General features: G+C 45.6%; 1 protein-coding gene across 2 annotated transcripts in view; it reads right to left on the bottom strand.

Moving 5' to 3' along the window:
• CRHR1 (corticotropin releasing hormone receptor 1) overlaps positions 1 to 14153 on the bottom strand; it is a 526098-nt gene that overhangs the window by 50562 nt on the left and 461383 nt on the right. For both annotated transcript variants that reach the window (XM_063963514.1, XM_063963515.1), the window contains one exon: positions 10044 to 10129. In XM_063963514.1, coding sequence (XP_063819584.1) covers positions 10044 to 10129 — 86 coding nt within the window. The remainder of the gene's footprint in view (positions 1 to 10043; positions 10130 to 14153) is intronic.

The raw sequence follows: 14153 nt of genomic DNA, 5'->3' as shown, positions 1-14153 counted from the left end.
ACGATTACTGACATGTCGTCTACTGTCACTTCATATGATTCTCTCACCATTGAAAGAATGGTGGAGGATTATATGAGTGACCGCATCCAAGTAGGCACGTCAGACAGTCCCGTACGTATACTGGCAGGAAATAGAGGCAATTTGTAGGCCCTTGCACAAACTGGCTTTATTCTACCTAAGTTGCCCTCCCTCCAGTGTGTACTCCGAAAGAGTGTTTAGTGCAGCCGCTCACCTTGTCAGCAATCGGCGTACGAGGTTACTTCCAGAAAATGTGGAGAAGATGATGTTCATCAAAATTAATTATAATCAATTCCTCCGTGGAGACATTCACCAGCAGCAATTGCCTCCACAAAGTACACAGGGACCTGAGATGGTGGATTCCAGTGGGGACGAATTAATAATCTGTGAGGAGGGGGATGTACACAGTGAAAGGGGTGAGGAATCGGAGGATGATGATGAGGTGGACATCTTGCCTCTGTAGAGCCAGTTTGTGCAAGGAGAGATTGATTGCTTCTTTTTTTGGTGGGGGCCCAAACCAACCAGTTATTTCAGTCACAGTCGTGTGGCAGACCCTGTCGCTGAAATGATGGGTTCGTTAAAGTGTGCATGTCCTGTTTATACAACATAAGGGTGGGTGGGAGGGCACAAGGACAATTCCATCTTGCACCTGTTTTTTCTTTCATTTTTCTTTGCATCATGTGCTGTTTGGGGACAATTTTTTTGAAGTGCCATCCTGCCTGACACTGCAGTGCCACTCCTAGATGGGCCAGGTCTTTGTGTCGGCCACTTGTGTTGCTTAGCTTAGTCACAGAGCGACCTTGGTGGGCCTCTTTTTTTCTTTGCATCATGTGCTGTTTGGGGACTATTTTTTTGAAGTGCCATCATGCCTGACACTGCAGTGCCACTCCTAGATGGGCCAGGTGTTTGTGTCGGCCACTTGTGTTGCTTAGCTTAGCCATCCAGTGACCTCGGTGCAAATTTTAGGACTAAAAATAATATCGTGAGGTGTGAGGTGTTCAGAATAGACTGGAAATTAGTGGAAATTATGGTTATTGAGGTTAGTAATACTATGGGATCAAAATGACCCCCAATTTCTATGATTTAAGCTGTTTTTTAGGGTTTTTTGAAAAAAACACCCGAATCCAAAACACACCCGAATCCGACAAAAAATTTTCGGTGAAGTTTTGCCAAAACGCGTCCGAATCCAAAACACGGCCGCGGAACCGAATCCAAAACCAAAACACAAAACCCGAAAAATGTCCGGTGCACATCACTATTTAAAAGCCATGCAGTTCATGGCAGGTACACCTTACACCAAGTGGGCATATTTGCAGTTATATTATGTGATACAGTTGCCAGGTTTTAATTTTTATGATTTTGTGATAGTGTAGGACCTGCATGAAGGTACGGTACCTTGGCGAGCGGTATGCAGGCTTCCGTGCATTGGCCAATTCACTAACTAAACCCCCATCATTTATTCATTTATTCATTGATGTTGTGAGGATAAGTGAGCTCATTGTGGTGAGTGCTGAACTTTTTGTTTCTATATTTTTGAGTAGGTGGCCATGGGCTACATGCACCCCACCCTATTAGTGGCGAGTGCGGATACTGCACCCCGCTTCTGGGGTGGCAAGTGCTGTGGTTTTCTATTTGCTGGTATATATATATATATATATATATATATATATATATATATACATATATTTCAATAAAGCAGTTTTGTGAAACAGTCTACTGTATATGCTCCCCCTTTCACTATAAGCCCCCTGGTATCAGTACAATTGGTGAATCAGTGGGGGTCTGTGTTGGAGCAGCGTTAGCATGCAGCCTGTAATCAGCAGCAGCAGGAAATGGCGCCTTTCAGCCTCTGGTCCCGCTCTCTGGGAATCCCCGCCCCCTCAATGGCACGCAGTCTCTATTATTTTATACTGGCTATTTCTGTGTAAAATGGAGTTTAGAAACCCCCTTTACCTTTGAGACAGTTTGGGGTCCGCAGCGGGCACGGCAGCTCGGAGCCAGGTGACCGCTGCGCCCTTATGCCGCCACATGTCACCTGCTAGCCGGGACCCCGGTGTAGTATTCACTGCACCGCGTCAAAGCTTTCGGCATGTTAGGGGTGGCGGCATGCTGCCGGCGTGGGTTCACACTCTGGGAGTGTGAGAAACAGCACCTGAGGAGCTAAGTGTCCTGCCAGCGGGGATACGAACCATTAACTCTATATTAAGTTGGTTCGGTCCCCTCCCAAGTCACATGACGCAGGCAGACTGGTTGCCAACTAGTGCTGCCTGAAAATAATAAACTAACATAAATTCTGAAGAAAACACTCTGGGGCTCCAGAGAATGCACCCGGCTCTTTGGGCACATTTTTCTAAATTGAGTCTGCTAGGAGCGGAATAGAGGGGAGGAGCCAGCACACACTAATGATTTCAGGCTCCAATTGACCTGATCTATACCCCATGGTACTAAAGTACATTCCCAGTAACCACTAGGATGCTAGAGAAATACGGCTTTTTTAAAGCATTTTAGCTAGAGTAAGCCATGCTTTTGTTTTCTCTTTATTCAGTTATAAGAAAAGTGCAGATTCTCTGCCGTTTCATTTCTCCTGTCACATTCCTGACCGTTCCTCACGAAAGACCCTTACAAAGAGGTAATGGGTTATGTTCATGAACAAAGGTTAACCACACTACAAACTTGCCTACTGTCCTGGAACGACCGGGAGGCTTCCGAAAATCGGTTGACGCTCCTAGTTGCCCAGAAGAGTGGGCACGTTTCCGAAAGCTGGCCCAAACCCACCTACCAACCTTCCACTTACCGAGGTCTTGTGGCTGATGACGTGATTAATTGGCATTGTATATTGGGGGCATGGCCACAACGCCCCCGTGCTGCCTCATATGCCACACTGTACCCCTGCACCACCCCTCTTTGCTTTGCCACCCCACCACAGTTCCCAGATGCCACACTAGCAATTAGCTGACAGCACATAAACAAACAATATGAAGACAGAACACAAAAGTATTGAGAGACAGACCATGGGCCAGTACGTGTTTGCATGTCATGCCAAAAGATAAACTCAAGCTTGGGGTCACAAGTAAAATAAGAATAGTCAAAAACAGGCCACCTCAGTAACAACTGATGATCAGAAAGGTATACCAATGCCAGGCACAACAATGGTCAGAACAAGCCAAAACAGTAGTATTTAATATACCTGTATTAGTGTATTTGCTCAGACATCACCACATGAACAGTACCCACAGTAAGATATAGGGAAATGCCTAGGCAGATATTCACTGCTGAGATCAAAGATGCCGGACAAAGCATTGCCAGTGACAGCGGCATATTACACAATTCCAATTTCAGATAAAACATCTACATTACCCAGCAGTCAACACCCTTTTAAATTCCCTTTAATTAAACTGCAAAATATTAATAAATGTTCAGGACTGTTTCTTATAGGCCAACCACCAAATGTCCCATTTTAAAATGGGAGACAGAGCACAATAGGTTTTGGGTGATATAGGTGGTCATTCCGAGTTGATCGCTCGCTAGCAGTTTTTAGCAGCCGTGCAAACGAAAGGGAGTGTATTTTAGCTTAGCAGAAGTGTAAACGAAAGGATCGCAGAGCGGCTACAAAATAATTTTGTGCAGATTCAGAGTGGCTTCAGACCTACTCAGCGCTTGCGATCACTTCAGACCATTCAGTTCCTGTTTTGACATCATGAACACGCCCTGCGTTCGCCCAGCCGCGCCTGCGTTTTTCCTGGCATGCCTACGTTTTTTCGAACACTCCCTGAAAACGGTCAGTTGACACCCAGAAACGCCCTCTTTCTGTCAATCACTCTGCGGCTAGCAGTGCGACTGAAATGCTTCGCTAGACCTTGTGTGAAACTACATCGTTCGTTGTAATAGTACGACGCGCGTGCGCATTGCGCCGCATGCGCAGAAGTGCCGATTTTTTTGCCTGATCGCTGCGCAGTGACCGAAAGCAGCTAGCGATCAACTCGGAATGACTCCCATAGTGTCTTACAGGTTTCACAATTTTTACATTTAAAGTGTTATGGGCCCTACACACTGAAAGATTTCACTGAACAATATGAATGTTCTCGTGGAACTACAATTCCCAGAAAACTGTATTGCATCTGCTAATTATCACAAATGAATACCATGAATGCATAGATATAGGTAATGAATTGTGGAATAGTGGAACTACAATTCCCAGAAAGCTGTATTGCATCTGCTAGTTATCACAAAAGAATACCATGAATGCATAGATATAGGTAATTAATTGTGGATTTATTATTATTATTATTATTATTATTATTGTTAGCAGATTTAAGCAGGTTTTATTATAAATTATTTGGGGAATGTGTGATGGTTTCATCCCCACACACCATTTGTTTGTGTACGTTTTATTGCTTCAAATGGGTGATGGGCTAGGGTTGGGTCCAATAAATCAATGTGCTTACATGCTCATGTTTGTTGATCTTGATATTAGTGTGTAGTCTAGCTGAATCAGCTTGGCTGATTAGTTTGGGATGAAAGTTATCAAAGGATGAATGTTTCTAAGGATGTTGTCTGTGACTTATACTGGACTTAAACTGGATGAAAACTGAAATGAAACAACAAACAAATGTGAAAAAAACCTTCACAAGCCGACAACACTTGCACTGCATCTACAAATGTATGTTCACTTAATATTCTCCAAACCTCACTGACTCTGGAAACTATACATTCACTTTCTGAAAAAAACAACTGCAATGCAACTTTTACTGGGACCCTGCAAATACCTGGAAAACAAATGTTTCACTGAGAAGCATAGTTAATGAAGGAACACTGACTTGTTTGCTTAAACTGTGTAATTTTCCATCTAACATCAGCAAAACATTTGCCTTACTGTTAATCTGTAGACATTAACCACATTTAAATTCCTGCTAATCATATTTATTTCTGCAATTTCACTGCTCTCTCATTCAGCCACCACTCCTCCTCCTATTCTCATTTTACCCCTTCCACACTATGGCCAGGCTGGCAACATCCCCCATTAATACTTGTCTTCCTAATCCTTTATTCTGTCCCCTGGTACAACCTATATCCTTCTTTCTTAGTCTCCAACATCTCATCCTCTCTCCTCTCCTCTGTATCCCATCCTCCCCTCTGCCTCCCTTCCCCTCCTCTTCTGTTTCACCATTACAATCTACTTCTACCCCTTCAAAGGCTCTCTACCCCACCACTCAATCCTTTCACCTTCCTCTACATGGACAAAAGGGGGGAATGCTCTACGCTCCAAGAATCACTATGTTGGATTAATAAATTAATTAATTAAGTGCAGTCTAGCAGGGAGAATAATTTGACTCAGTGAAACTCAGTTTAGAAAAAGAATAATTTTATCAAAATATTATAGTTTGTGAATGACACACATAACATACACGCAGCTGATACATATATAGCAATTAAAAGAACATAAGTTGCAACTTTTTTGTTTCACAATAAATGCTGTTACTATATCTATTTATGAGGATATAAGTATTATTACAGCATACAATAGAACTGGGTTAAAAGATTAATATACAAGGAAAGCTCTCTCTGAAACGAATGTATATTTGATTGTGACACTGGCGTCCCAGCGTATTTAATTTAAATGATGTCCACAGATAACTACACAGTGATTAGTGTAATAAATGAGGCATGCAAACACTTTATAGTTACCCCCGTGCTGGTTCCTGGTTTAGATATAGGGTCCTGTAAGCAATTCCACGTGGTGTAGAACTACAGTTTAGTTGCTGCCTCTGCAGCACTTGTGAAACAGACCTGCTTTAGATGTTAGATGTCTGCTGGAACAGCCGCCGGTGATGTGAAAGCTGAAACTGTATTAGAAACCTCACAGCGGAGGACCACGGCAGTTCGGCTGGTGGCAGCGGTAGATGACAGTGGAGCCGCAAATGGCCGGCGCTGTATACACCACACAGCGGGGATCTGTGGAAACCCGGCTGGGGGCAGCGATGACGTAGTGCAGCTGTGCCGCAAATGGCCGATGTACTCGTACCTCACGACGGAGGTTAAATTATGAAAGCTGGCCGGCTGCAATGTAAATTCTCAACCGGATGCGGGAGCTGTAGTGGCAGAGAGCTAATCTGTGCTACAGCAATGTCCACTGGAAAGAGCTCAGATGAAGGAATGGGCGCCCCCCTTTTGTCCACGAAGTAAATCTGATTTTCAGCTTAGCCAGCTGTTTTTGCCCAGCAGCTCCAAGATACACTGCCATTCTTGGTAAAACTATTACTATATATACAGCGCCAGGTTCACACAGTTTGAGATGTATCTCTGTTTTCACACATTTCTCACCTTCCTCTGTCTGTCACCTCACCTCTCCTCCACCACTATCATACTACACTCCCTACCTGCCTCGCTCCTGCAGTCTCCTTTCCTAGCCAAGGCCCCAGACCCATCATTACACCCTCTATATCCCTTCCTTCCAAATTAATCTTACCTCAATGCTATAGCAATCCTGATAATCTCATTCACATCTCTCCAACAAACTCCTACCCCCTATTCTGTGCCCTCTGGAATGCCAGATCTGTTTGCAACAAACTGGCCCCCACTCATGACCTTTTCATTTCCAACTCCCTGCATCTCCTGGCCATTACATAAACCTGGATTACTCCCTATGACACCACTTCTCTGCTGGGGGCCTCACATTCTCACACACACCCCGACCCGGGGGTCACCATGGTGGTGGTGCTGGGATCCTTTTACCCTCTAGCTACACATACCAACTTATACCTCCAGAACCATCCCTTACATTCTCTACATTTGAGGTCCATGCGATACGCCTCCACCAACCTACTAATCTGCGAGTTGCTGTCATTTACCGTCCACCTGGCATTTCCTCCAAATTTCTCAACAACTTTTCTTCCTGGCTACCTCACTTCCTCTCTTCTGACATTCCCTTCATTATCCTAGGTGATTTCAACATCCCTATCAATAACCCCACAAAATCACCTGCCTCTAGACTCCTTAAACTCACTTCTCCATTTGATCTCTCCCAGTGGACCACCTCACTCTCCTTTGTGAACGGGAGCTCACTGGATCTGGTTTTCACTCACCGCTGCAATATTTCTGATTTCTCCAATTCCCCTTTTCCCCTCTCTGACCACAACCTGCTCTCTTTCAACTTATCTCTGCTTCCCCATCTCTCCCTCCTAAGGCTACCATCACTAAGCGTAACATTGAGGCTATTGACACCTCATCCCTAGCCTCCCTGTTTGACTCACTTCTTTCTCCTCTTCTCTCTCTCACATGCCCTGAACAAGCCACATTCCTATACAATGCATCTCTTACTTCTGCTCTTGACTCTGTTGCTCCACCAACCATTATTCACCCTCGCAGATCAACACCTCAACCCTGGCACACTAAATGCACCAGATATCTACAAAAATGCTCACGTACTGCCGAGCGACAGTAGAGAAGATCACGCTCTAAGGCAGACATCCTCCATTTTAAATTTGTGCTCTCATCCTTTAGTGCTGCCCTTTCCCTCGCTAAACAATCATACTTCAAAATTCTCATCGCTACCTAGTCTTCCAACCCCCCCGCGCCTCTTTGCCACTGTTAACTCCCTCCTCTGTCCATCACCACCTCCTCTCCCTTCCTCATTGTCTGCTATTGACTTTGCCACGTATGTCACATCCAAGATTGACTCCATACATCAGGACATCACATCCTACCAGACCAGCAACCCGCCACCACCTATCCCTTGCCACCCCTCCCCTTTCCTCTCACCAACTCTGACATCTTTCTCCCATGTGTCTGGTGAGGAAGTCATGGCCCTCATCTGTTCCTCTTCCCCACACCCTCCCCACTTGACCCTATCCCCTCCCACCTCCTCCACTACCTCTCTCCTTCTGCCTGTTCCCATCTTGCCCACCTTCTCAATCTCTCCCTCTCATCAGGCACTGTCCCCTCTGCCTTCAAGCATGCTCTTGTCTCTCCTATTCTTAAAAAACCTACCCTTGATCCAAACACTCTCTCCAACTATTGACCTATCTCTCTCCTCCCTTTTGCCTCCAAACTCCTTGAGCATATTGTTTTTAATTGCCTCACTGCCTTTCTTTCCTCTCACTCACTGCTGGATCCATTCCAGTCTGGTTTCCATTCTCTTCACTCCACTGAAACTGCCTCACAAAAGTCTGCAATGACCTCCATGCAGACAAATCTAAGGGCCCCTACTCTCTGCTTATTCTTCTTGACCTCTCTGCTACTTTTGACACTGTGGACCACCCTCTCCTTCTGCAAATCCTTCACTCTCTTGGTCTGCGTGATACTGCCCTCTCCTGGCTGTCCTCCCACCTCCCTGATCGTTCCTTCTCTGTCTCCTCTCATGACACTACCTCCCCCCCCACTTCCACTAACTGTTGGTGTCCCCCAAGGCTCTGTTCTTGGTCCCCTCCTTTTCTCTCTCTATACGCCCTCTTTAGGTGAACTCATTAGTTCTTTTAACTTCCAGTATCACCTATATGCTGATGACACTCAAATCCTCAAATCTACCTTTCCTCCCCTGATCTCTCCCCGGCTCTCCTCACTCGTACCTCCAACTGTCTCTCTGCTATCTCTTCCTGGATGTCCCAGCGCTTTCTTAAACTCAACATGTCTAAGACTGAGCTGATCATCTTCCCACCCTTCCGCACAACCTCACCTCCCACAATCTCATTATCCATTGATGGCACGACTATCTCCTCTAGCCCCCAAGTATGCTGTCTTGGCGTAATCCTTAACACCTCCCTCTCCTTCAAATCACACATTCAGCACCTCTCACAAACCTGTCATTTTCATCTCAAAAACATTTCCAGGATCAGAGCCTTTCTCACCCAGGATGTCACCAAGACCATTATTCACTCACTGATTATTTCCAGACTGGATTACTGTAATGTCCCCCTATCTGGCCTCCCTGACAATTACCTCTCTCCACTCCAATCTATCCTCAGTGCTGTAGCCCAGCTTATCTTCCTCACCAAATGCACTGCACCCACTTCCCCTCTCCTACAAGCCCTTCACAGGCTTTCCTTCCCTTTCAGAATCCAATTCAAACTTATCACACTCACTTACAAAGCACTCACCCACTCCTCTCCCATTTACATCTCTGACCTTATCTCCCTTTACTCTCCCACCAGTCCTCTTCGCTCTGCTAATGCACGCTGACTCTCCTGTCTTCTGATTACTACCTCCACTCCTATCTCCAAGATTTTTCACGTGCTTCTCCCTTTTTCTGGAATTCTTTACCTCTCCCCCTCAGACTCTCCACCTCCCTACAGAACTTCAAACGGGCTCTTAAGACCCACTTCTTTACCAAACCCAGCCAAATCTCATCCTAACCCTCTGTCCCATGCTTGGTCTACCTCATCTGTGTCACCCTTGTCTGTCTGCCCCTCCTCATTAGAATGTAAGCTCTCACGAGTAGGGCCCTCTTCCCTCATGTGCTTTTCCTTTTCTTACTTTAATAATCCTCAACTGGCCACCTTAAAACTTATCTCTATGTCGTCTACTGGTGTATTTATGCTTAGTTACCCTGTTCTTGTCCTATATTGTCTTCAATTGTAAGTCACTGTTTTCCTGTTTTGATTATGTGCATATGTACTCTGTAATTGGGCGCTGCGGAACCCTTGTGGTGCCATATAAATAAAGGATAATAATAATAATAAATGAACGAGAACTAGTTCATATCGTTCAGTGTGTAGGCACCAACGATGAATGATGCGCGGCCCTGCGCTCATTCATCGTTGGTGCCGGGTCGCTTGTGCATGCAGGCCAATATAGACAATCTCGTCCATATTAGCATGCACGCATATGGAGCCGGGTGACGGGGGGAGGGAAGAAAGTGCACTCCCCCGTCACCTCCCCCCTGCCGCCGGGTCGCCCGTCTGCCGTATTGGCCGTTGGGCAGCTCGGCAGCGGATCGCCGAGTCTGTAGGGCCCTTTAAGAATGTTCTAGGCATATACTGCATCAGCAGATCTGTAGACCACTCACTGTGATTATAGTGGGTCTGTCTTACCTCTTGCTCCAGGATTTCCTGACATTGTGTATAATCTCCTCTTCCTGCCCAGCTGCCATTGAGGTGGCACTCTCTGTAGACATTGCCTAGAGAACAAGAAAACTCCATTGTTAGGTACAGTACTGTACGATTAATAACTCAGTGTGGCAACAGTAGGTCAATTTTAGGATCACATTTAAGAGATATCACTGTCTTCTTATTTATATATTTTTTAATATATTCGGTATGCATTTGGTTGCTGTTATGTGCTTTTGCTATATACATTAAGGCAGTGGTTCTCAAAGTCGGTCCTCAGGAACCCACACGGTTCACGTTTTCCATGTAACCCAGCAGCTGCACTGTGTATCATCAACTGTCACATTTAAAAAAATGTACAGGTGATCAGCAAAACATGAACCGTGCGGGGTCCAGAGGACCGAGTTTGAGAACCTGTGCATTAAGGATATGTCTCCTCCCTAACTATTTCACCTATTCTGGTATTTTTTTTCTGTACTACTTTTAAGTTTGAAAAAATAATTCAAGTGAGTTATAAAAAAAAAAACAGATCACGATTTAATAAAATTAATCTTTTGAAAATCCGTTAAAAACAAGGAAACATTCTGCAATAATTGTTCACTCAGAGCCTTAAAGTCAAGCCATCACCTAGACAGTTGTGGTAGGCATTTAGGAGCATATTTGTTAAACATTGTGGTCAGTGGCCCTCATTCCGAGTTGTTCGCTCGCAAGGCGAATGTAGCAGAGTTACACACGCTAAGCCGCCGCCTACTGGGAGTGAATCTTAGCTTCTTAAAATTGCGACCGACGTACGCGCAATATTGCGATTACAAACGAGTTAGCAGTTTCAGAGTAGCTCCAGACTTACTCTGCCTGTGCGATCATTTCAGTGCTTGTCGTTCCTGGTTGACGTCACAAACACACCCAGCGTTCGCCCAGGCACTCCCACCGTTTCCCCGGCCACTCCTGCGTTTTTTCCGGAAACGGTAGCGTTTTCAGCCACACGCCCCTGAAACGCCGTGTATCCGCCCAGTAACACCCATTTCCTGTCAATCACATTACGATCGCCGGAGCGAAGAAAAAGCCGTGAGTAAAAATACTTTCTTCATAGTAAAGTTACTTGGCGCAGTCGCAGTGCGAACATTGCGCATGCGTACTAAGCGGATTTTCACTGCGATGCGATGAAAAATACCGAGCGAACAACTCGGAATGAGGGCCAGTGCTCGAATATTAATAATCCTTATTGCCGTATATCACTTTGCATTGAGAATCTTGTTAAAAACTATGGGGACAGCTGCTGAGGGGGCTAGTGGACAGAAATTGGGAAACATTTAAGGGCCACTTAATTCTGCCCTTAAACTTGCTTAGCCCTGGTAGTGAACACCGACTTAGATGGTATTAGTCATTGTAGCCTATAAGCTACTTTCTGCACTTTTCATAGAGAGATCCCTGATCCCTCCCCAGCATGGCTGTCACCCCCTTGATAGTACAGTGGTACTCCCTCCTAGTTGGTGACAAACATGGAGTCTAGCTCCAGATTCTGATTGACCTATGGGCCAGTAAGTGAAAGACCAGGGAGGACCATCAGTGGGTGATAGCCCCATATAGTTGATGTTCACTTACAGTTATACTTGGTAACCATCAATTGTGAGTGCACCAATTGCCATCTCTAGCTGAAAATAGTTTTAGTAATCTTTTTTCCTAAAATGGCATAGCCACGCCTCCCACAATTAGGCCACACCCCTGCATTACCCGGGCCCAACCAAGCTCTCTATGGTCCTGGGTAGGTGTGCCTCCTGCTTTGTAAGTAACTTCCATAGTGTGAAAGCAATAGGAGAAATTTATGGAGAAATACTTTTGCCGAGACATAAAATATCTATGTTCCACCGAAGGCTAAATAAGCCCTGATGGACATTAAACCACAAGGAGTTTTAGTGTTGCCCCCTTTAATAATGTGCTGGTAATTTCCCCTTTAAGGCATTCAGATTAATTTTTAACTGCCAATAGTAGTTAAATGGGGAGGAGTTTTGTCTCTAACGGTGTGAGTCAGAGGATCTGCCTTTGTGTTCCAGTTTTCCCACCCTCTCATCCCTTTTTGTGTATGGTTTATTGTGTATATGTGTGTGTGGCAGTAAAAAATGGTGCTTTGTTAAGTTTTGGGCTTAGTGGGTGCACTCTCCTTGCAGTGGGGTATATATAGAGTAAACCAATTGTCCAGGACAGGAAATGGATACACCACCTGAACGGGCGGGTCATGGAATAGAGAATTGAACACCAACGATTGGTTTCTGTGTGGGTGTGTGTAGGTGTGTTTGGTTGTCCTGTACGTTCTTTAGTGCCGCCACTATTTCAAAAAATAAGAATTTACTCACCGGTAATTCTATTTCTCGTAGTCCGTAGTGGATGCTGGGAACTCCGTAAGGACCATGGGGAATAGCGGGCTCCGAAGGAGGCTGGGCACTCTAGAAAGATCTTAGACTACCTGGTGTGCACTGGCTCCTCCCACTATGACCCTCCTCCAAGCCTCAGTTAGGTACTGTGCCCGGACGAGCGTACACAATAAGGAAGGATTTTGAATCCCGGGTAAGACTCATACCAGCCACACCAATCACACCGTACAACTCGTGATATGAAACACAGTTAACAGTATGAAACAATAGAGCCTCTCAACAGATGGCTCAACAATAACCCGATTTAGTTAACCATAACTATGTACAAGTATTGCAGATAAACCGCACTTGGGATGGGCGCCCAGCATCCACTACGGACTACGAGAAATAGAATTACCGGCGAGTAAATTCTTATTTTCTCTAACGTCCTAGTGGATGCTGGGAACTCCGTAAGGACCATGGGGATTATACCAAAGCTCCCAAACGGGCGGGAGAGTGCGGATGACTCTGCAGCACTGAATGAGAGAACTCCAGGTCCTCCTCAGCCAGGGTATCAAATTTGTAGAATTTTTGCAAACGTGTTTGCCCCTGACCAAGTAGCTGCTCGGCAAAATTGTAAAGCCGAGACCTCTCGGGCAGCCGCCCAAGATGAGCCCACCTTCCTTGTGGAATGGGCATTGACAGATTTTGGCTGTGGCAGGCCTGCCACAGTATGTGCAAGCTGAATTGTACTACAAATCCAACGAGCAATAGTCTGCTTAGAAGCAGGAGCACCCAGCTTGTTAGGTGCATATAGGATAAACAGCGAGTCAGATTTTCTGACTCTAGCCGTTCTGGAAACATATATTTTCAGTGCCCTGACAACGTCTAGCAACTTGGAGTCCTCCAAGTCCCTAGTAGCCTAGGCACCACAATAGGCTGGTTCAGGTGAAACGCTGACACCACCTTTGGGAGAAACTGGGGACGAGTCCTCAATTCTGCCCTATCCATATGGAAAATCAAATAAGGGCTTTTACAAGACAAAGCCGCCAACTTTGATACTCGCCTGGCAGAAGCCAAGGCCAATAACATAACCACCGTCCACGTGAGATATTTCAGATCCACGGTTTTTAGTGGTTCAAACCAATGTGATTTTAAGAAACTCAACACCACGTTGAGATCCCAAGGTGCCACAGGAGGCACAAACGGGGGCTGACTCTGCAGCACTCCTTTTATAAATGTCTGAACTTCAGGTACTGAAGCTAGTTCTTTTTGAAAGAAAATCGACAGAGCCGAGATCTGTACCTTAATGGAACCCAATTTAAGGCCCATAGTCACTCCTGCTTGCAGGAAATGCAGAAATCGACCTAGTTGAAATTCCTCTGTTGGGGCCCTTTCGGCCTCACACCATGCAACATATTTTCGCCATATGCGGTGATAATGAGTTGCTGTAACCTCTTTCCTGGCTTTAGTAAGCGTAGGAATGACTTCCTCCGGAATGCCCTTTTCCTTCAGGATCCGGCGTTCAACCGCCATGCCGACAAACGCAGCCGCGGTAAATCTTGGAACAGACAGGGCCCCTGCTGCCGCAGGTCCTGTCTGAGTGGCAGAGGCCATGGGTCCTCTGATATAAATTTTTGAAGTTCTGGGTACCAAGCTCTTCTTGGCCATCCACGAGTATCGTTCTTACTCCTCGCCTTCTTATTATTCTCAGTACCTTTGGTATGAGAGGCAGAGGGGAGAACAC

Source organism: Pseudophryne corroboree, chromosome 3, assembly GCF_028390025.1.
Source record: "Pseudophryne corroboree isolate aPseCor3 chromosome 3, aPseCor3.hap2, whole genome shotgun sequence".
In the NCBI taxonomy this organism is placed as follows: Eukaryota; Metazoa; Chordata; class Amphibia; order Anura; family Myobatrachidae; genus Pseudophryne; species Pseudophryne corroboree.
This window is presented reverse-complemented; position numbering and strand designations above follow the sequence as displayed.